At 53.0% G+C, this 23,315-nt stretch overlaps 1 protein-coding gene across 5 annotated transcripts in view; it reads left to right on the top strand.

Moving 5' to 3' along the window:
* Positions 1-23,315, top strand: part of LOC113626319 (ATP-binding cassette sub-family A member 3) — a 44,737-nt gene that overhangs the window by 15,937 nt on the left and 5,485 nt on the right. For 4 of the 5 annotated variants that reach the window (XM_027117754.1, XM_027117756.1, XM_027117758.1 and 1 more), the window contains 18 exons: positions 186-302; positions 580-700; positions 4,802-4,975; positions 7,340-7,521; positions 9,248-9,391; positions 9,890-10,019; positions 10,520-10,674; positions 10,942-11,097; positions 11,184-11,394; positions 12,399-12,549; positions 14,801-14,899; positions 16,047-16,230; positions 17,000-17,303; positions 19,601-19,874; positions 21,564-21,768; positions 22,125-22,344; positions 22,616-22,774; positions 23,052-23,224. In XM_027117754.1, coding sequence (XP_026973555.1) covers positions 186-302; positions 580-700; positions 4,802-4,975; positions 7,340-7,521; positions 9,248-9,391; positions 9,890-10,019; positions 10,520-10,674; positions 10,942-11,097; positions 11,184-11,394; positions 12,399-12,549; positions 14,801-14,899; positions 16,047-16,230; positions 17,000-17,303; positions 19,601-19,874; positions 21,564-21,768; positions 22,125-22,344; positions 22,616-22,774; positions 23,052-23,224 — 3,159 coding nt within the window. Of the gene's footprint in view, positions 1-185; positions 303-579; positions 701-4,801; positions 4,976-7,339; positions 7,522-9,247; positions 9,392-9,889; positions 10,020-10,519; positions 10,675-10,941; positions 11,098-11,183; positions 11,395-12,398; positions 12,550-14,800; positions 14,900-16,046; positions 16,231-16,999; positions 17,304-19,600; positions 19,875-20,054; positions 20,143-21,563; positions 21,769-22,124; positions 22,345-22,615; positions 22,775-23,051; positions 23,225-23,315 lie in introns of all 5 variants that reach the window. The other variant, XM_027117757.1, reaches the window with a different exon arrangement.

A 23,315-nucleotide genomic window follows, 5' to 3' on the forward strand; every position in this document is an offset into this window, starting at 1 on the left:
GTGCCTGGCGCGGCTGAGGAGCTGGCTTTTTAATCTTAAGTAATTTCAGCCAAAATAGCTACGTGTGGCCGCAGGCCGCTGTATTGGATGGTGCAGGTTTAGCGTGAGGGAGGCTCCTGGGGTCTGGTGTGGCAGGGGTGGCAGGCGGTGGGGCGTGTGGAGCAGCACATGTGCCCCTCCCCCAGGAATACATGCGCATGATGGGGCTCAGCAGCTGGCTGCACTGGACCGCATGGTTCCTCCTGTTCTTCCTCTTCCTCCTCATCACCGTCTCCTTCATGACCCTGCTCTTCTGCATCAAGGTGAGTGTGGCTTCAGAAGGGGGTCTCACATGAAAAGCAAGGCGTTGGAGTTGGTGGGAGGGCCAGAGACAGCTGTGGCACCACCAGGGAGACCCCAAGACTCCGCATTTACGGCTTTGGTTGGGGAGTCTGCCCTTTTGGTAGAGAGGACTGGTGTAGCCTTTCTCCCACCCTTACCAGCTCCATTTGGGGCTGGGAAAGTTTGAGACTCTTCCTGGTTTTGTCTCCCCTACCCTGCCCCGACCTGCCCCCACCTGCCAACGGGATGGCTGCACAGGTGAAGAAGAATGTGGCAGTGCTCGCGCACAGTGACCCCTCACTGGTGCTAGTCTTTCTGGCCTGCTTTGCTATCTCCTCCATCTCCTTCAGCTTCATGGTCAGCACTTTCTTCAGCAAAGGTGAGTTGTCCTGCCTCTGAGAGTGGAGGTCTGTGGGTGATGCACACCTCAGAAGACCGGCAGTTTCTCTTGGGATGAGTAAGGTCAAGGGGTCCAAGGGCATCTGAGCAGAAATAACCCGGAGACTGAGGTTTTCTTTACTCTGTGCCTTCCTTTGGATTCAGTTTTTTGGGTGTCAAAGTACATCCCTGAACAGTCCTTTCAGTGAAGCTCAGCGAGTGGTTAATTCTCATTGACTTTGTGTATCTGAAGATGTCTCTGTTTTGCCCTCACTCCTGAATACTGTCTTAGCTGCGTATAAAATTCTCCTTGGCGCTTTGATAACATTACCTTATTGCCACCGGATTTCCATTATTGCTGGGAAGAAGTCAGCTGACAGTCTAGGTCTGATTTTTCTGTATGGATGTTTGGATCTGAGGACTCAAGTCTTTTCAGTTCTGCATTTCCGTTCGTCATCAATCAGACTTTGCTCCCTGTTAATCCCCCTTCTCTTCTATTAGACCTAAGTTGAAGCCTCTCAGTCTGTCCTTCATGTCTCGTAACTTTTTTTTTATTAATGTGGTAAAATACATATGACATAAATTTACCACCTTAACCATTTAAGTGTAAAGTTCAGTGACATTAAGTACATTCACATTGTCATGCAACTGTCACCAACATCCATCCCCAGAAATCTTTTCATCTTGCAAAACTGAATCTCTGCCCCCATTAAACACTAACTCCCTACCCCGTTCCCACAACCCTGGAAACCACCATTACACTTTCTGTCTCTATGAATTTGACTACTCGGGACCTCGCGTAAGTGGAAATCATGGAGCGTTTGTCTTTCTGTGACTGGCTTACTTCATTTAGCATAATGTCTTCAAGGTTTATCCCTGTTGCAGCTTGTGTCAGAGTTTCCTTCCTTTGTAAGGCTGAGTAATATTTCATCATATGTATAGACCACATTTTGCATATCCATTCATTCATCAATGGATATTTGGGTTGCTTCCACGTTTGTGGCTATTGTGAATAATGGTGCTATGCACATGGGTGTACAAAGATCTCTTTGAGACCCTGCTTTCAGTTCATTTGAGTGTATACCCAGAGGCAGAACCACTGGATTGTATAGTAATTCTATTTTTAATTTTTTGAGGAACTGCCATACTGTTTCTACAGCAGCTGAACCGTTTTATATTCCCACCAACAGTGCAAAAGTGTTTCAATCTCTCCACATCCTCACCAATACTTGTTATATTTGCTTTTTTTTTATAGTAGACCCCTCTTGGGTGTAAGTATATCTCTCAGTCTGTTCTTTATGTCTCTTAACTACTTTTTCATACCTTAAAAAAATCTCTTTGTGCTGAGCTCTATATGAATTCCTTAGAGTTGTCTTCTAATTCCCTAATTCTCTCTTTGACTGTGTATGTTCTAGACTGTGTCTCATCTTTGAGATTTTATTTCTATGACTATATTTATCCTTTACCAACTATCCAGTTGATTGTTGTACATATCCACTTATTCTTGTTTCTTCATCCATTTTTGTGGGGAAAAATCCTCCTTTTATCAATGGAAGCATTTCTTCATTTCCTCCTTAAGTCCTTGATATTCTTGTTTTGAAGTCTATCTCTTTCCTACTCAAACTTACTCCTTTGGAGAGCTTTAAACATGGGGATAATTCCCAGATTCAGACTCATGCCCAGCAACTCCCATTAGATGTTTAACATGTGTCTCAGTCAGACGTGTCCTGAACTACTGATGGTGTCCTCAAAACCCCATTTCCCCATCTCTACCATGTGCTCACACTAAAAACCTGGGAATGCCCTCGACTCCTCTTCCTCTAGCATCCTGCCCCAGTCCAGTCAAATCCTGTCCACTGTACCACAAGGTACCCCTGAACTCCAGCCATCTCCCACCTCCCCCACAGCCCTGCCCTGGCCCAAGCCACTGTCATCTCCAGCCTGGTTGACAGCGGTAGCCCCATAACTGGCCTTCCTGGTTCTGCCCCTGCACCTCTTCAGTTTCTGCCCAGGTCAGAGGTTCTCCAGTGTGGTCCACGGGCTCCTGGGACCTTCAGAGGTTCACAAAATCAGAACTTTTTGTGATAATATCAGAATGTCATTTGCCTTTTCTACCATGTTGACATGTGCACTGATGGTGCAAAAGCAAAAGTGGTAAAACTGCCGGCCCTGAGCACGATCAAGACAGGCTCCAAACTGCACTTGACAGTGGCGTGTTCTTCACACCACACACTCTCGTAAACAAACAAACAAAAATGCCAGTTTCACTAAAAAATGTCCTTGACGGAACAGTAAAAAATGTTAATTTTGTTAACCTTTGACTCTCAAGTATACTTTTCTAATATTCTGCATGACTGAATGAGATGTCCACAGAAAGTGCTTCCTGAGTATTGTAGTATAATGATTCTCTTGAGGAACAGCATGTGTGCAGGTGTTCGAGTTGTCAGCTGAACTAGCCACTTTTTTCACGGAACACCATTTTTGCTTGAAGCAATGACCATCACACTGTCATTCACTTGCTGGTATTTGGTAAGCATTTTCTCAAGTGTGAGCTGCCTTTTTGAGGAAAACAACTGACAATATCTGATGTCAATTACAAAATTCAGGCTTTCAGGCAACAAAAATAGAATTTTGCAAACTTTAATCTACCACCATGAGCTTTACAGCCTCCCAGTACTTACTTACTTTTTTATGAAATTAGTGATAATATTACCCAGTGTGATTTTTTTTATGTGGTGTAATAAAATGTGTCAACATTTGGAAGATGTTCTTTGCCCAACGAGCAATATTTTCCAAATGGCCATGCATCATGTTACAAAATCATGCAAGAATAGTAAATAACCCATTCCAGGTACAAGATGGACCAATAGATTTTCACATAACAGAGTATAAAAAGTTCATTGTTCAGGTTGATTCCACGTGGCACCTCACCTTTAAGAAACCACCCCTTGTTAAGTGGTGGTGTGGTAGCAAAGAATATCCAAAATACCTAAAAAGGCTATTAAAATTCCTGTCCCTTTTCCAACTGCTGATCTCTGTGAAGCTCATTTTCTTCATTCACTTCACCTAAAACAAGGCAGTACATCAGAGTGAATGCAGAAGCAGATATGAGAATCCAGCTGTAATTGGTTAAATCTTTACAGAGGTTTGCAAGAATGTTTCACAAGGCTACTCTTCCCACTAAATTGTGGGAAATACAGGTGTTGTTCATAAAAATACTTATGTTAACTTGTAATGGGTTTATTATTGTTATTCTTAAATATCTTAACATTTTCTTAGTATTCATCTCTGACACAGTGGAATGTTGACATATATATAATGTTTGTATCCCACATAAACAAAGTTCTTTGACATCCTCAACAACTGTTTACAGCTAAAGGAGTCTTAAGACCAAAGGGTGTAAGGGCACTGCGTCGACTGAAGCCATGCTGTCTCCCCACACCTCCACCACCCCATCCTTACCTCTTTCAGGTCTTTTCCACATTCACCTCCTCATCAAAGCCTTCCTTGGCCGCCTGGTTATAGTTGCAACCCTCAGCCTAGGGAGTGTCTTGTCCCAGGTCTGTGGCTTGTTGCTCTTCACAGGGCTGTACCCACCCAGCACCATCTGCTTTACTTACCTTCTTGTCTACTGGCTGTGTCCACACTGGATCCTAAGCTCCCCGAGTGGAGGGCTTTGTCTGTTCTGTTTCCTGGTGCCTGGAACAGGGCCTGGCACAGAGCAGGTGCCCAGCGAGTATCTGTGGGATGCACGAGTGAACAAGATGGGGCAGGACCAGGCGGGGGATCACATGCTCCGTGTTAGTCGTGTCAGGTGTGCGATGCCCAGATAGCTGGAGGTAGGTCTGCAGGAGAGGCTGGAGAAATCCCCTTGGGGTTCCTGGGGTGGGCACAGGCACGCCAACAAGGGCAGAGGCTGAGAGCCGAGCATGGAGCGCCCCCCCCCAGCACTGAGGCTTGTGTCCCCGTGTCCCCGGCTCCTGCCAGGCTGGGGTTGGGCAGCTCGCCCAAGAGAGGCGTCCTTTGTGCCACGGATGGAGCCCATCAGTGCAGATGCCCTCGCCTGGTTCTGGCACACTTGTCTTCCTCTCTCCGCCCATAGCCAATGTGGCAGCAGCCATCGGGGGCTTCCTCTACTTCTTCACGTACATCCCTTACTTCTTCGTTGCCCCTCGATACAACTGGATGACGCTTAGCCAGAAGCTGTTCTCCTGCCTCCTGTCCAATGTTGCCATGGCAATGGGAGCCCAGCTCATAGGAAAATTTGAAGCAAAAGGTGAGTATTTTCCTTTACACGGGCTGTCCTTGCTGATTCAGTTACCCCAGAGGGTCTAAGCAGAGGGGCCTCCAGACTCAAGACTCTCGCTCCAACGATAATCAGACACATCAGCACAGCTAAACGAACAGTGCATTTGGAAGGCAGGTCCTCGGCGAGGGGGAGGCTCACGCCCAGGGCAGACGGGGAGGAGTGACCAGAGCCACAGGAGAGGTAGGTCAGAGACACGTGGTTCACAGGACAGAGAGTTGAGGTGTCCAATGCAATGTTGGCCACCACCTGGCCATTGCGGTCCCGGCTCTGAGCACCCCTCGAAGCCCTGCCTGGAACTGGCCGTTACTTCAGGAAAACGCTGGCCGTGAGCGTCTGCATCTGCCAATGGTGGGATTCAAGTTGGTCGCCTCTGAGTCTCTGCCTGCCTCTCGAGGCTTTAGGATTCCTAGGCCAGAGGTCTCAGTCTGCAGGGTTCGAAGGGTTCCCAGCTCTTGGTGAACTTGTAGAACTAGCATCTCCCCTCCTCCTGTTTCCCTGATACCTCCTGCAGTAATTGGTGATGACGGCAGGAAGGCCTGAGAGAGGAACAAGTCACAGACCAGGACATTGCTTTCTTGAGTTTTGTGAAATTTCCTGATTTTTAAAATGTCATGGGTGTCAAATAAACACCTCTAGGGCTGACGTTGGCCTGTGGGCTCCCATTTTGCAAACCCTGCAGGAGATGCTCAGATTTCACATGGTAGAGTCAAGGCTGCTCCTCTAAAGGGTTGAGAGGATGCCTAGTTTAACCCTTAACCCCACATCTAGTGGGAAATCTCCAGAGATGGAGTGCTTACCTCTTAGGAGAAGGCCCCGTTCATTTCTGGATCACTCAGACCACCTCACAGAAGGGCCTTGAAGAGGCAAGTGGACCCAGACCTGGCCCTGCCTCTGTCTCACTTGCCTTGGTTCCAAGCGGAGACAGAAGGGACAGGATGAGTTTATGCGTGGCTGGTGTTGTGTCGGTGTCCGTCTCCCGGGAGCTCCTGGTGTTGCTCTGGCTCTGCTAGCAGGAGGTGAAATACAACCTCGCTTCTGAGTGACTGACCTGAGTGCATTTTGAGATGGTTTCACCCCGCCCCACCCAGATGTTCTCTATCAGGCTGAATGCTCTGGTTTCTTCCAGTCATGCAATGCCTAGTTGTAGCTTCCTAGTTGTGGGTCTAAGGAGGGAGGGAGGTGGGTGGCCACGGGAACCTTTAGTGTGGCTTTATCCTTAATTAGAATTTTTTTCTTCAGTTGGCAAAAGTCCTATGACATTGGTGCTTTTAAATATACGTGGTTCTCCATGTTCAGTAGTGTGTGATAAAATGTAGATTTTTTAAAGGCATAGTCCCTTCCAGGGTTCAAATGCTTTTTAAAAAGCCATTTATAAAGAGGAGTCTAACTACATGGCACCTCTTGGTTTTCAAAATTCTCTACTGAATTTTCTTCTTTTTTTTTAAAATTTTCTCCTGTTTTTTATTTTATTTTTTTTTGGCTGTGTTGGGTCTTTGTTGCTGCACGCAGGCTTTCTTTAGTTGTGGCGAGCAGGGCCTACTCTTTGTTGCGGAGCACAGGCTCTAGGCCTGTGGGCTTCAGTAGTGGCATGCAGGCTCTAGAGTGCAGGCTTAGTAGTTGTGGCACATGGGCTTCGTTGCTCCACGGTGTGTGAGATCTTCCCGGACCAGGGATCAAACCCGTGTCCCCTGCATTGGCAAGCAGATTCTTAACCATTGCACCACCAGGGAAGTCCCTGAATTTTCTTAAAATAGACAAACCTCTAGTTGTTTGAAAGTGAACAGTGACCAAGGCTGGAGAGCAGCCATTTCCATCACGGGCTCTCGAGCCAACCCAGGTGGTCCAGCCGCACAGAATCCCCAAGCATCATTTGGACTGTGATGTTGCAAACCAGAGAGAGGACAGAACACCACGAGCACCACTAAACAGAGCTTTATTTATGCTGGGAGTGTTTCCTTTTTTTTGAAAAGACTTATATTAAATGCAGCCTCTTCCAGTGTTGGCCTTACCCAGATCACATATGTGTACGTGTGTATGTGTATGTACACGTGTATGTGCATCCATGTATATGTACAAGTATGTTATGTAGATGGATATGTGTTTTATGTGTGTATATGTCATAAATCAAACATGAGCCCCTCTCGTCAGTTCACAAGCTTTTGTTAGTTCTATGACACCGATTTGGTGACTTGCTCTTGTCTAAAGGCCTGAAGAAAGTTGTCAGGTTTGCTGTAGGCAGGGAAGCGTCACACTGACTTTGCACTGCTGCGCACACGTGTACATTGGTGACCACGGGTCCGCTTCAGGCCTGTTTCCTGGCATGTCTTCCAGGCACAGGTGTCCAGTGGCGAGACCTCCTGAGTCCTGTCAACGTGGACGACGACTTCTCCTTTGGGCAAGTGCTCGGCATGCTATTGCTGGACTCCGTCCTCTACAGCCTGGTGACCTGGTATGTGGAGGCCATCTTCCCAGGCCAGTTCGGTGTGCCCCAGCCCTGGTATTTCTTCATCCTGGTAAGTTCTGACAGCCACCTCTGTGGGGGTAGAGGTGGGCCCAGCACCCACCCCAGGCACCTCTAGTCCCTGACATGCAATGCATGCCCTGTGCGCTGTCATGAGCCATGTGTCCTAGGGACCCCGAGACCCCCACGCCCGAGGTTATCCCTGCGCTCCAAGGTCTGAGAGGAGGAGCTGGCGCTGGCTGGCCTGCCACAGGGCCAGTACACAGCCCCCTCCCAGCCGTCTTTCTCAAAAAACATCTTGTTGGGTTTTCTGCCTACAAAGTAATAGAGCTTTGTGTAAGAACGATCACGTGCTGGAGTGCACAGCACACTCCCACCACCCAGAGATGAACATCGCTGACACTTTGAGGTGTAGCTCTTCAGATGATTTTCTATACATGTGCAGCTATAACATATATACGCTTGTTTTTAGATGGGGGGATTATATTGTAAAAATGCTTGAAACTTGCTTTTTTTTTTTTAACGTAACAGTACAGCTTAGATATCTTAAGTACATATACATGTGGTCTATTTACAAATATGTTTTTAGATTTTTATCTACATATGTTTATAAATTTTTAAATTTTATGTATAAATATATTTCTATTTAAACATATGTGATTTTATCAACCAACTTCACTTTTTAATGACTACACAGTATTCCATGGATGTACCACTGTATCGTTAACTTAATTCCCTGTTGGTGAGCTAGGTTAGCCAGGTGCCACTTCATCGTTCGTTCTTTGATTCAACAAATATTTATCAAGCATCCATTTACTGTATTTCATCAAATCTAAGATGGCCCTTGGGGAATTCTGTGGCGGTCCAGTGGTTATGTTAGGACTTGGGCTTTCACTGCCAGGGTAGGGTTCAGATCCCTGATCAGGTAACTAAGATCCCACAAGCCGTGTGGTGCAGCCAAATAAATAAAAATAAAATAAAGCTATAAATACATTTAAAAAAATCTAAGATGACCCTGATTCTTAGAGGCACCATTACTTCATCACTAAGAAAGAAAGATACTGACAGTTAAAACTATGACATTTCTGTGATTTGTAAGACACATTCTGATTTCAGTCACTTAAAACTTGAGACATGTGTCCCCTAAAACCAACAGACTGTGATATGAGGAACCACCCCAGGCTGTGGGGTACGTGGGGGCTAGAGCTGTGGGTGAGATGTTCTCCCCCCGCAGGGCTTCCCTCCGGGGTGTGGGCATTTTTCCAGGGCCCTGTGCTCACCGCTCTTGTGACCCTGCCCAGCCACTGTGCCATCAGTGTGCCACCCTCAAGTGACACCTGCACTGCTGGGGCCAGACTGTAGAAGGGGAGGCCTCCTCCCAGCAGAGGGAGGCTGGCCCTTGGGCTTCTCCTGCTTATTTCACGAGCGCCTGCGTGGCTGAGTGAGGATGCAGCTGGGGGCTCGCCCCACATGGCTCTGGGCTGAACTTAATGACCTGTTTTTGTATTAAATTCCATTGTTAACTTTCCCTGTATCACCTCTGAGTTGACGTGCATAGTAAGCCCCTTCAGCGGAATAGGAAACAGTCTCAGAGCTTCCCAGGGCAGCTGGGTGCAGAACTGCGCTGGGTCTCACCCCAACTCTGAACTCTAAGCAGCGTCTTCCCTGCAGGGGAGTCTAAGGGCGGCTACTGTCTGCTCTAGCTTGTCAGTTGGTTGTCGCAAACAAAATGAACTGACGTGAATTGGCTGTTTGAGAGCTTCTGATTTCCATCCTAGCCCTCATATTGGTGCGGACACCCGAGGACAGTTCTAGGGAAAGAGGAGGAAGACGATGATCCTGAGAAAGTGCTTAGGACCGAGTACTTTGAAGCTGAGCCAGAGGACCTGGTAGCCGGGATCAAGATCAAGCATGTGTCCAAGGTGCCATACCTATGGGGATGGGGACCGCAGGGTCATGGGGCGGAGACCATCCTCTGGGCCTTGTTTCTCCTGGATTCCTGTGGCTGCCCTCTGACCGGCTCTCCTGGGCACCAGCCATCCCTCAGGCTGTGTCCCCAGGGCCCAGTGTGGAGGCTCAGGGTCAAGTCAGCAACCTGTGCTGCCCCACTTAACCTCTGACCAGCTTTGCAGTGGATGCTCTCTGAGCTCGCCGTATATGATGCCTGGGCGTCGTGGGCCTTCTAGTCCTGCCGAGACACCAAAACACCTGGGTGCTGTGGACCTGGGGTGGGGCGGAGAGCAGCAGGAAGCAGCGGGGCCTCCTCTCAGTCCTCTTCCTGCCTCTCTGTGCGCTGGTTGGTGGTACTGGGCGTGGTCTCCTCCCCAGACGCTTGGATGGGTATTCCAGAGGGGAGTAGAAGGGGCCCTTTGCAGTGAGGGGCTCCTGAAGTCTGGGGCCACCCTCTGCCTTTCCTGCAGGTGTTCAGAGTGGGGAACAAGGGCAAGGCAGCTGTCAGAGACCTGAACCTGAACCTGTATGAAGGCCAGATCACTGTTCTGCTGGGCCACAACGGCGCGGGGAAGACTACCACCCTCTCCATGCTCACTGGTGAGGGGCCCAGCCTTCATGCCCTACCCTGACCTCCAGGCCCTTCCTTCAAGGCCACCTCAGGCTGCCCCGGCCTTGTGCCCTCAGGTGGCTCTTGTCCTCCCCCTGCTGTGCTGATAGCTAGTGGAGCCCCAGGGGCTCTGGGAACAGGGTGGGAGCCTCTCAGGCCACACAGAGGCGGCCCCACCCACGCTGATTTAGTCCCGAGCCCACTCTCCTAGAAAGTCGTCCTGAATGAGCCAGCCCAGCCCTAACGGTCGTCCTGTCCTCCCTGAGAACAGGCTCGAGTAGGACCTGGGCTCGGAGAGCGTGGGGGATGCGCCTCTCTCATTCCTTACAAGCCACACATCCTGGCAGTGGGCATCCCCCACCCTCCTCTGTCTCCGGAGACCCACACGGCAGGGTGCACACCGTGTGAACCAGGGAAGCTCAGCACTCCTCGTGCTACTGGAGGATGTTCGCGCTGAACTTGAGCCCCGGGGTCTTCTGCTCGGCCCTAGGTCTCTTTCCCCCGACCAGTGGACGGGCATATATCAGTGGGTATGAAATCTCCCAAGATATGGCTCAGATCCGGAAGAGCTTGGGCCTGTGCCCGCAGCATGACGTCTTGTTTGACAACCTGACTGTCGCAGAACACCTGTATTTCTATGCTCAGGTGAGCTGGCAGGTGACAGGATTCATGGGTCGTTGTGGTTATTCCATCACCTACATGCTCGGGTCCCCAGGGCAGCCATGTGAGCCCTTAGCCTCCCAGCAAACTGAACCTGCTCCGAGGAGGCGTTCGTGAATTGTGGGGTGGGTGGGTGTCAGGACACGAGATCCAGCCTGGGGAGGGACGGAGACAGCACCATTCCAGTGCCAGCTGGACGGGCTGGCCTCCCATCAGAAGCCGCTGCCAGATCTCTGTCCCCTCCTGTGTCAGCTGAAAGGCTTGTCGCGCCAGAAGTGCCCTGAAGAAGTCAAACGCATGCTGCACATCCTCAGTCTGGAGGACAAGGGGGACTCCCGGAGCAGGTTCCTGAGCGGGGGGATGAGGCGCAAGCTCTCCATCGGCATTGCCCTCATCGCAGGCTCCAAGGTAGGGGCGGCGGGGCCTGCAGCACAGCAACCTGGGCCTAGGACGTGGCTCTGCCGTCATCACAAGCCCTTTCCTCTGCCCTCCAGGTGCTGATGCTGGACGAGCCCACCTCAGGCATGGACGCCATCTCCAGGAGGGCCATCTGGGACCTTCTTCAGCAGCACAAAAGTGACCACACCATCCTGCTGACCACCCACTTCATGGATGAGGCCGACCTGCTGGGGGACCGCATCGCCATCATGGCCAAGGGGGAGCTGCAGTGCTGCGGGTCATCTCTGTTCCTGAAGCAGAAATATGGTGAGCGGCCACAGGCAAGCAACGGGGCAGGCAGCCGAAACTCCATTCTGTGTGGGGTCAGCGTTGCTGGCCCAGCGTGCTGGAGAAAGTATCCACTGGTAACGTTCCCGAAGGACCCCTGAGATCAAGCAGAGAGAGGCCTTCTCTAGACATCCTGTTCTGCTACCTGTGGGTAGAGACCTGAGGCCCCAGGCAGAGGGGCCTGGGAGAATGAAGAAGGAATGAAGCAGGTAGTCTTGATTTGGAGCATCATTCAGCTTTGAGCAGTGGACTAGCAGTCAAGTGCCAGGGCCACCAAGAGCAGGGGTGCCGTTGCAGAGACCAAGCCCGCTCTCCAGCCTTGCAGCTCCCAAACAAGTGAGGGGCCCACGGCACTGTCTAGGGCTGGTGGGCAGCGCGTGGAGTCAGCCCCATCTTTGCTGTATGAGCATGGCTTCCCATCTCGAGGACAACTCATGGTCTAACATGGTCCTGGCATGCCAGGTCACATCCATGTCCCGCCAGCAGAAGGAGCCAATACAGAAGACCAGCACCCCACCCCCAAGACACCCCAGGATTTGCACCCCTCATATCTGCAGCTTCCTCTGACCAGCACACAGCCCTGAAAGCAGAAGGTGACCTAGTATGGTCACCATCAGGCTGGGGGGAGGCTGTAAGAGAGTGGCCTTTGCCCTTAGGTTCTGCTACTGAGAAAGCAGGGAGAAGGGGTTTTGGGGACAATTTGTACCCCAGTATCTGAGACTTGACATCGGAAGTCCAGCTCTGGTTTCACCTCCTTATCATGCTCAGCAACCCAGGTCCTCCAGCATCTCTCCCCAGCGGGTGGAGGTGGGGTGGTGAGACCCTCAGGGCAGTATTGAGGTGCCCTGAGATGCATCAATTCCAGTTCACTTGCCCCAGCTCTGCAGCCCCTTTCCCAGGAGCCTGACCTGCAGGAGCCCGGGGCCCTGGGTGGGCCAGGAGGAGAGTGGGATGCAGCCTCACTGGGCTCCTGGATGTACCAGGCGCAGGCTACCACATGACGCTGGTGAAGGAGCCTCACTGCAACCCCGAGGGCATCTCCCGGCTGGTCCACCACCATGTCCCCAACGCCACCCTGGAGAGCAGTGCCGGAGCAGAGCTGTCGTTCATTCTTCCCAAGGAGAGCACACACAGGTACATACATGTCCCAGAGAGCACGGACAGGTACACATCGTAGAGAGACCAAGCACAGGCACGTGTGTGTCCCAGAGCACTCACAGGTACAGATCTGAGAAGGAGGTTCAGGGGGCCTTAAGGGCTCCGTGTGTAGAGTCACCCGCCCTGCACCTGTGTGGCTTGGCCAGGGGCACCTCTTAGTTCCTGGGCCTGTGATGGTCGGTATCCAGTGAATCTGCTTGCTGGGCCCAGGGTGCCAGGCCTCCCTGTGCATCAGGGCTGTACCCGAGAGGGAGAAGAGTGGCTCATCACAGGGTACTCAGTGCCCTGGTTCCATCCACACTCGGCACGAGGCTCACTCCTCACACTGCAGCCACTCAGGGTTAGTGTGCAGCTGTGAACTCGTGTGTCTTCTTGGTCTCAGAATCTGAGTCATGAACACAGGCCTCATAAACAGAGCAGACTCCCGGTGTGGGGAGGTAAAAAACAAACTCTTTAAGTCACATTCAGAAACTTCGGAATAGAAGACTTAAAAGTACATTAATCTTGCTGCAATCTGGATTGAGAAATGTTGTTTTAATCACGACAGTGTTCTCTGACTCATTTTTTTTTTAATTAATTAATTTATTTATTTTTGGCTGTGTTGGGTCTTTGTTGTGCGCGGGCTTTCTCTAGTTGCAGCTAGCAAGGGATATTCTTAGTTGCGGTGCACGGGCTTCTCATTGCAGCGGCTTCTCTTCTTGCGGGGCATGGGCTCTAGGCATGCGGGCTTCAGTAGTTGTGGCTCGCAGGCTCAGTAGTTGTGGTTTGCGGGCTCTAGAGAGCAGGCTCAGTAGTTGTGGTGCACAAGCTTAGTTGCTCTGTGGCATGTGGGATCCTCCTGGACCAGGGCTCGAACCCAGTCCCCTGCATTGGCAGGCAGATTTTTTTTTTTTTTTTGGCTGCGTTGGGTCTTCGTTCCTATGTGCGGGCTTTCTCTAGTTGCAGTGAGCTGGGGCTACTCTTCGTTGCGGTGCATGGGCTTCTCATTGCGGTGACTTCTCTTCTTGTGGAGCATGGGCTCTAGGCGCATGGGCTTCAGTAGTTGTAGCTTGCAGGCTCTAGAGCACAGGCTCAGTAGTTACGGTGCACGGGCTAAGTTGCTCCGCGGCATGTGGGATCTTCCCAGACCAGGGCTCGAACCTGTGTCTCCTGCATTGGCAGGCAGATTCTTAACCACTGAGCCACCAGGGAAGCCCAGCAGATGGATTCTTAACCACTGCTCCACCAGGGGAGTCCTCTCTGACTTAGATATAGTATAATTTGTTTTACACCTACTCTGTTATCACACACACACAAATGTGCTAATGCACATCCTTTTAGAAAAATCTTTGTCAACATCTCCAATGACCCCTTAGAATAGATTCCCAATAGTGGGGTAAATTTTACCAGATTCACTTCTGGAAAGGTGATGTGTTTGACTTCCCCAGCAGCAGCATAGGGGAGTGTCCACTTACTCCACAGTTGCCAACTTTGAGTAAAATTTCTTATTAATATTTGTGTATCTAATGGGTGAAAGTGGCACACACACACGTAATTGGCATTTTGTATTTCTTCCATTCCTGCTGGCGGGAGGTTGACCGCTTCCCATGCTTATTGGGCTATAAGCGTCACTTCTTCTGCGTGTTGCATGTTCACGGCTTATGTATTAACCTCAACCTTTTGTGTCGCAACATTTTCTGATTTGTTGCTGCCTTTTAATTTTGTGGGATTTTTTTCCCCCTGCAGATGGGATTAATGGGTTATATCTTTTCCTTTGTTATTTCTTCTTAGAAAGTACTTCCCTACCCAATAAGTAAAAGAATATTCATCAATTTCTTTTGGTTTGCTTTGTGATTTCATGTAGGTGTATAGGTATCGAAGAGTGCCTTATAGGCCAACATACTCAAAAAATGTTATGTGTGGGAATTCCTTGGTGGTCTCGTGGTTAGGATTCAGCACTTTCCCTGCTGTGGCCTGGGTTCAATCCCTGGTCGGGGAACTGAGATCCTGCTAGCTGTGCGGCATGGCCAAAAAACAAAAAGATTATTAAAAAAGAAATGTTACATGGGGGGAGAAAGGGTGTGCAGGGGAAGAACAAAGCCTAACTTTTTTTTTTTTTTTTGAGAAGGCATCTCAAGGAGCTAACCTTCCTTTGCTCCTCCCCCGTACAGCACAGAGGTGATTATTTAGAAACAAATTATCTAGAAAGTCACTGAGAAGTGACTCATCACTCGGTCTTTTTCTTCAGGTTTGAAAGTCTTTTTGCTAAACTGGAGAAGAAGCAGAAGGAGCTGGGCATCGCCAGCTTCGGGGCCTCTGTCACCACCATGGAGGAAGTCTTCCTGCGGTAAGTAAACGTGTGTCTGCATCTGTCTAGGGCTCAGCCTTGATGATTTTTCTGAAGTGTGATAATAAAGCAATCCCCTTGATAGTCATCTGGAACACCCATCTGAGGTGGACCTACAGCCCGGGGGGGTGGGCAGCAGGGCAGTGGGCCGGCTGTCAGGACCCGAGTTCACATCACAGCCCTATATATTAACACTTGCACAGACTCAGCCAGGTTCCTGACACGCGCAGTGACTCAGACAGCAGAGCAGCCGAGCTCTGATCACTGGAAACTCCACTCCCACGTTGTGAGTGTGTTGGCATCTTCCCTGGGGCCCCTCCCGGGAGCACCTCAGCAGCATCAGGCTGGCCAAGCTCCTCTCAGGTCTAGGTAATGATCCCGGAGTGTGTTTCCATCTTTGATGAAGATGTGAAATTTAGCCTTCACCCCTCAGAACTACGGGGTGAGCTCCAGACGGTTAATACATTGGTCAAACATTGCTTGAATGCTTTATTTAGCAGATATAGTGCTAAGAACAAGAAATACAAAAACTGTGAGATAGATGTTTTTCCTTTAGGATCGCATACCCTACAGGAGGCAACAGGATAAGTGAATATAAGTACAGTGCCGTTTGAGTCGGGTGGCTCCCTGGCTTCGGTGCGGCGCCAACACCAGGCTCCGCCACAAGGCCTGGCAGCCTTACCACCCACCCGCCCTCCATGCACCCGTCTCTGTCGCACCTGTCCCAGTGTTGCCCCTTCTGGAACACACTCTTCTGCTCCCTGGTCTCAGAGTGACAGTGAGCACCCCGAGCCACGGTGTCCTGTATTGTGACAAGCCCTCCTGGTGCTGCCATCGTGCCTCAAGCCCCATCCTGTCCCTCTGGAAAGCCCGGGTTATAAATGCTGACTTCGATCAGTCTCCCTGGCAGACCAGGAGGCCCTCATGGGCAGGGCCCTGTCTAGTTGTCTCTCTCCTGGACTTTGCTTGGCTGCCATAGCTGGTGTCCTGGAGATACTTATCGATGAATGAGTGAATGAACAAATGAAGTCCCAGCTGATGGAGCAGATGGCGCTCTGCTTTAGTGCCCCTGACAGTCGCCCGCCTTTGCTGCCCCTCTCCCTCCCCGAGGAGCTGAGTTGTGACTGGGCCTCCATGTCTCGACCAGGGTCGGTAAGCTGGTGGACACCAGCATGGACATCCAAGCCATCCAGCTCCCTGCCCTGCAGTACCAGCACGAGAGGCGGGCGAGTGACTGGGCCGTGGACAGCCACCTGTGCGGGATGATGGACCCGACTGACGGCGTCGGCACCCTGATTGAGGAGAACACTGCCGTCAGGCTCAACACTGGGGTGAGACTGCGCGACCTCGAGCACTGCATGAGTTAGAGGCCGCGGGGGCAGACGTGAGCATAGGGAGGGTCAGCACTCTGGGAAGAGGGCAGATTACAGCTCGTGCTCCCATGGGCTGGCAGGCAGAAGGAAAACCTGGAACATTTTAGTCGAGTACCTGTCGTTTCTCGTTGTTCTAACCTGGCCACTCACAAATAAGGGTGAACACTGCTTATAAGGCTAACAGTACCCCGTGTACCGAGAGCTTAGAGCTTGCTATGTGCCCGGCACCCAGTGAGACAGAGGGCAGCACCGGTCCCATTTTACAGACAGGAAGCTGAGGCCTGGGCCAAGGTCGAATGGGCAGCACATGGCGGAGCTGGGCTCTGGTCCCTGCCGGCCTGACCTGCACTTAGAGGACAGTGAAGGGCTGAGCGTGGGGAATATAGGCAGTGGGGGGAGGTTTGTCCATTTCCTCTGCTGTGAGGTTGGCCAGAGTCCTCTGACCAGGAGCATGGGGAAAGCAGAGGCCTCAGCTCCCCTCTGGGATAGCAGAGGGTCCCTTAACCTCCTTCCATGGTGGAATAGTGCCTGCCCTGCCGCCACAGCTGGTGTGAGACCCCCAGGGCCCATTTGGGACCTATGGGGATGTGTTCTTGTGGGTCTTCCATGTCATCGACTGGGCCCCAGGAGAAGCCCTGGCTCATGTGACCATGCCTGCTGCTGGAGGGCGGGGTCAGGCACTGGCTCTGTGGTGGCGGTTGTATCACCCTCATCCCCTCTGTCGCAGTTGGCCCTCCACTGCCAGCAGTTCTGGGCCATGTTCCTGAAGAAGGCCGCATACAGCTGGCGGGAGTGGAAGATGGTAACGGCCCAGGTCCTGGTCCCTCTGACATGCATCACCCTGGCCCTCCTGGCCATCAACTACTCCTCCGAGATCTTCGATGACCCCCTCCTGAAGCTGACCTTGGCCGAGTATGGCAGAACCATCGTGCCCTTCTCGGTTCCCGGGACCTCTCGGCTGGATCAGCAGCTGTCAGAGCATTTGAAAGACATGCTGCAGGCTGAGGACCAGGAACCTCGAGAGGTGCTGGGTAAGGGGTGTCCCCAGGCGGCTTGGGGCCCAAGTTGTGCTGTCAGAGCCTGCCTCTCAACCAAGGCATTGTGGACATTTGGGGTGGTTCTTTGCTTAGCAGCATTCCTGGCATCACCCCACTCCAGACATTGCCAGGTGTCCCCTGGGGGAGAAAATCTTTGCCCTGAGTCAAAGGAAGACAAAAGTCCACGTCTCTAGGGCTAAACTATGTCCAGGCAGTCATTTACAGAAGTCAGATTCTTCAGAACCATTTACAAATGAAATGTAAAACCTCAGCAATGTTTACGTTACCTTTTTTTGTTTGAGAGGACGGTCACGATATGCCTTATGTGACATGGTGTTTTCTTACCACATCCTAAAACTGAAACTATCTCGTGTCCCTGGCGGTGGCAGTTGGACACTGCCCTGGCTTTAGAGCAGGCATCGCACTCTAGTTAAATGGAATATGCTTGAAGTTTTTCACGTTTTTCTGCTCCCCTCCCACTTCCTGGCCAGCAGCTTTGAGGTTCAGCACACTGATGGTTCCAAAATCTTGGCAGGAGTCAGGTTCCTCTTTAGGAAAATGTCGACCGTATCAACGGCCTAGAGCAGGCCGGCACTGCCAGGGGCACCGCTGCCAGAAGGAGCTGTTGCAGCCGGAGTCCCTGCTTGGCCTGCCAGCGATCAGGGCCCTGAGTAGCCCTACTGACAGTGGTGGGCACCTTGTTTGTCACCCCCATTCCATCCCATCTTGTTTTCTGGCTGTCACTCAGCCTGGTGTGAAGATTTCAGGGCTGTCATGGTGCGTGGTGGCTCCAGGGATTTAGAACAGTACCGTAGATGCCCGGGCCTGAGAGGGTGTGGAAGGCCAGACTGCCTGCTCCCTCATGGAGCGTGGGGACTTTCAGTCCTGAGCACCTTACTGTGGGTGAATTACGCTGCACCTAACGCATCTGACCCTTTTCCTTGTGTGCCAAGAGCCACAGCAAACCTTGCCAGGAGCCTCTATAACTGTCTCCATTAGGATTCACCAACGGGTCCCTGTCCCCTTGCTGACACTGGGGTCCCACAGTGTGGGTGTCATTACTGTCCCCAGGCGACAGCTGAGTGAGAGGCAAGGCGGGAGCAATGAGTATGTGTGAGATGCTGGTTCCCTGCAGCCACGCGGCCAGCTCTGGGCTGGGCAGTGTGTGCTCGTGAGCTAGTGGAACTGAATGCCCCCAAGGTCACTCGTGGGTGGGCAGCTGACCCCACCCCCATCAGAACCCCCACTTGCTCTGTGCCACAGCTAAGGAGCAAAGTGACGGGCCTGGCATGATTAGGATTCTGTTGCTGCCCTTGGGTTGCAGGAGAATGCCAGGCATATGGGCTGCCCAGAACCCAACTGCCTAGAGAATCTGATGTGAAGTGGAGATTCGCTGGAGCTCATTCGTGTGCCAAGAGAACAGCTCCTTCTCCCAGGGCCTTCTCCCTCAGGCCACTCTTTTTAAAAACTCTTTTTTTTTTTTTTTTATGATTATAAAAGGGTACTTACGGGCTTCCCTGGTGGCGCAGTGGTTGAGAGTCCGCCTGCCGATGCAGGGGACACAGGTTCGTGCCCTGGTCCGGGAAGATCCCACATGCCGTGGAGCGGCTGGGCCCGTGAGCCATGGCCGCTGAGCCTGCGCGTCCGGAGCCTGTGCTCCGCAACTGGAGAGGCCACGACAGTGAGAGGCCTGCGTACAGCAAAAAAAGGAAAAAAAAAAAAAAAAAAAAAAAGGGTACTTATTCCTTCTATGAAAACTGGAAAAACAGAGACATAGAGGGACAGTCCAGTGTAATTGCACCCTTGGAGGTAGCCCCTCACCCACCCCCGTGGTCCTGAGGGCTGGTCCAAGCCCACCTAGGGCCACCCCTCCCTGCACCTGACTGGGAGCTTCGCCCTTCAGGCCGCTCAGAGGTTTCCACAGCTCTGACTTCTGGATCCTCACCTCCTCCTGATCCAACCTCTTCCTGCCACGTTGACCCTGGCCCAGGTCCGGGCCTGTATCTCTGAGAGGCCCTTTAGTGTGTGTATGTGTGTGAACAGGGGGTTTGTGGGGGAGAAGGAAGAGCCTGCCCTGCCACTCAGCTCCTGTGGCTATGGGGGTGTCCCCCCCGAGGCCTGCAGCCCTAGGTCCTGCTGCTCCCACCACGTGGCCCCATGGTCCGTGGACAGTGTGCGGGTGGAAGGTGATGCATCCTTTCTGCTGTTCCTCCGGCCCTTCAGAGCCCCACAGAGCAGGGCCTCAGAGGGGGACGCAGGACGCTGCTGACTCTGCCATTGCCCACCCCCAGGTGACCTGGAGGAGTTCCTGATTTTCAGGGCCTCGGTGGAGGGGGGCGGCTTTAACGAGCGGTGCCTGGTGGCGGCATCCTTCAGAGACGTGGGCGAGCGCACGGTGGTCACTGCCCTGTTCAACAACCAGGCGTACCACTCACCGGCCACCGCACTGGCCATCGTGGACAACCTTCTGTTCAAGCTGCTGTGCGGCCCTCAGGCCTCCATCATGGTCTCCAACTACCCTCAGCCCCGGAGTGCCCTGCAGGCCGCCAAGGATCAGTTCAACGAGTATGTGCACTGTCCCCCCCGCCCTCAGGACCCCATCCCCGCATGGTCAGGACCTGGCCTAGCCCAGTCAGGACCCTGCTCCCATCAGGTCGGGACCGCGCACCAGGCCTGACCACCTCGGGCACTGCCAGGGACCCCCAAGGGCCATGGCAGTAAAAACAACATTGTTTCTGCCCTCAGGAATCTCCCAGTTCTTGGCTGGGGACTCCTGCCCCACATCCTTCTCGGCCTTCCACACTCAGCCTTCCCTTGGACAGCAGATAAGCTGGTGAGACCACAGCCCCCATACACCCAGGCCCCACGGGAGACTCCTGAGGATTTGGAGGGCCGTGCCCTCTTCCCAAATCTGCACCCAGCTCTTGCTGGCCACTGCCCCTGGGGGATCCGAGTGTCTGCTCCTGTCCAAGCTGCAGCACGCAGCTGTTGTGTGTGTTGCTGCCCCTCGGTGGCCTCGAGTCAGGGAGCCCATTGGGCATCTCTGTCCTTACGCCTGTCACACAATCATGTGTGTGGGACTCTCCCTCTTCCTCGTTGCAGAGTCCCCAGACCTCTGGGGACCGTCCAGAGGAAGCCGGAAAAATCAATGAATTTCAGAACAATCATCCCACCTCAGGGCAGTTAATCAGTGGGGGGCGGCTTCATCCCCACTTCCCATTTTAGACTGTGCCCTGGCCCTCTAGTGTCTCCCTTCCCCTCTGCTCCCTCCCGTCCCCACCACGGAAGCAGAGACACAGCGGCGGTCCTCTGTTCTCGCCATGCTGGGGATCAGGCTGAGTTGGGCTTAGTAGGGTGACAGTGGACAAGGAACAGGAGTTTTTGTTTTGTTGTAACAGCTCTAGGAGATATAATCCACCTGCCATACAATTCACCTTTTCACGGTGTACAACTGAATAGTTTCTAGTGTATTCAGAGTCGTGGAGACATCACCACAATATAATTTTATTGAACGTTTTCATTATCCCTGAAAGAAACCCCGGGACCACTGGTAGTCACTCCCCATTCCTCTTTCCTCCAACTCTAAGCAGCCAGGAGTCTGCTTTCTGTCTCCGTGGATTTGCCTGTCCTGGACATTTCATGTAGATGGAATCAGATACCACGTGTGTGGCCTTTCATAACTGGCTTCTTTCACTCTCGAGCCTCATCCACGTTGTGTTAGCACTTCACTCAGTACCTAGCATCCATTTGTCCCAGCACCATTTGTTGAACCTTTCATGGTGTGGGATGTTTTAAGCTACAGAAGAATAGTGCTGTCAGCGCTGGTTTCTGGAACATGTTGCTGGCACCTGAGGGTCCTGCCCACTCAAGAGCGGGGAGACGGCCACCACCCTGATGCTGTGCCCGACAGCGGGTCTGACTGGGGCAGCCAGAGAGAGCGAGGTGGAGGTCTCAGATCCATACCTGAGGGTCTGTGGGAGTGGGTGGCACGGGGACAGATTGAAGGCAACTGGGAGAGTGGCACTGCCATCATTGGGGATAGGATGTCCAGAGGAGGAGCTGTTCTCAGGGGGATGGAATTTTCCTGGTGCAGAGACTCTGAGGCTCTCATGTTCTCCCTTAAACCCTTTAGTGGCTGGGCCACTGCATCACCTGCTTTGGACAGTAGTGACCCAGCACTTGATACCCCCACCTTCCCGGACATGCTGTGCTCTGTCCCTGACCTGTCGGTGCGCCCCCTCCTCACCCCCACAGGGGCCGGAAGGGATTCGACATCGCCCTCAACTTGCTCTTCGCCATGGCGTTCTTGTCCAGCACGTTCTCCATCCTGGCGGTCAGCGAGAGGGCCGTCCAGGCCAAGCACATGCAGTTTGTGAGCGGAGTCCATGTGGCTACTTTCTGGCTCTCGGCTCTGCTGTGGGACCTCATGTCCTTCCTCGTCCCCAGTCTGCTGCTGCTGGTGAGCTGCATGGTGCTGGGGCCCTTCACCCACGTGTCCAGGGGGCTTGCCTTGGGGACCCTGCGTGGACTGAAACCAGCCGGGGGTCCATGCTGGCAGCTCAGCCCCCGTTGTGGGAGGAGATTGGGAATGCCCTGGCAGCCCCCCTCGCCTGTCTGCACACCCCCAGCCTCTGCCCCACTTCGGTAGGTAGGTCCCTGGAGCAGGTGCCCTGGTGGACAGCTCCCTATTTCCTCAGGGAGGATGCCAGGAGAGCCTTGGAGGTGGGTGGGGGGCAGACAAGGCCAGAGGGGCTGATGGGCCTGGGCTCATGTGCCCCCTGAGGGCACGCCGGCCACCTGTCTGTGCTGCTGCAGGTGGTGTTCAAAGCCTTCGACGTGCACGCCTTCACGCAGGACGGCCACGTGGCCGACGCCCTGCTGCTGCTCATGCTCTATGGCTGGGCCATCATCCCCCTCATGTACCTGATGAGCTTCTTTTTCTCGGGGGCGGCCACTGCCTACACGAGGCTGACCATATTCAACATCTTGTCGGGCATCGCCACTTTCCTCGTGGTCACCATCATGCGCATCCCAGGTGGGAGCCAGGAGACCACCTCCCTGCACTCCCATCCCTGCACCCACAGAGCCGCTCAGCCCGATGGGGGAGGCCCAGATGGGGGCACCGGGCAGGCTGGTGGGGCCGCCTGCCAGAGGTGCTGCCCCGGAGGTCTGGTGCCTGATCCCTGGGGGAGGCACAGCTGGCTATGCAGGGAACTCCGGAAACCTGCCCTTCCCGATTGCTCTGTTCTTGGAGGCAGGTGTGGTGTGTCCTCCAGCGCTGACTTGTCTGTGCCTCCTCCCCACAGCGGTCAAGTTAGAAGAACTTTCCAGAACCCTGGACCGCGTGTTCCTGGTGCTGCCCAACCACTGTTTGGGGATGGCGGTCAGCAGCTTCTACGAGAACTACGAGACAAGGAGGTACTGCACCTCCTCCGAAGTGGCAGCCCACTACTGCCGGAAACACAGTGAGTGTCCAGGCCTCTCTTGGGACAGCCTGTCCCCCATCACAGGCACAAGGGCCACCTCGCATGGTGAAGCCACCAAAACGCAGGAGATGCTTGGGGCCCCCGTGTGGCAGTGACACACCCTCGGAAGCCCAGTGGGCCCCGCGCCAGCGCATCCTCCACCCTGGGGGCTGAGCGCAGGCACCTCACGGTCCCAGAGAGAGGGTCGTGGGCTGGGACCCTGGAGGGGAGGGGCGCTCAGGGCATGGGCACAGCACCCTGTCCCTTGCTTGCATAGACATCCAGTACCAGGAGAACTTCTATGCATGGAGCACTCCGGGGGTTGGCAGGTTCGTGACCTCCATGGCTACCTCAGGGTTTGCCTACCTCACCCTGCTCTTCCTCATTGAGACCGATCTGCTGTGGAGGCTGAAGGCCTGCCTGTGTGCCTTCCAGAGGAGGCGGGCGCTGGTGAGTGGTTCTGGGGCCCCCGTCTGGCCTCTGGCTGCTCTGCATTGGGCGCCCTCCAACCGAGGTTGGGCTTCCTTGAGGCCACCACACA

Source organism: Aethalodelphis obliquidens, unplaced genomic scaffold (genome assembly GCF_003676395.1).
Source record: "Aethalodelphis obliquidens isolate GAN/ISIS:26980383/991018 unplaced genomic scaffold, ASM367639v1 scaffold18, whole genome shotgun sequence".
NCBI classification, from domain to species: Eukaryota; Metazoa; Chordata; class Mammalia; order Artiodactyla; family Delphinidae; genus Aethalodelphis; species Aethalodelphis obliquidens.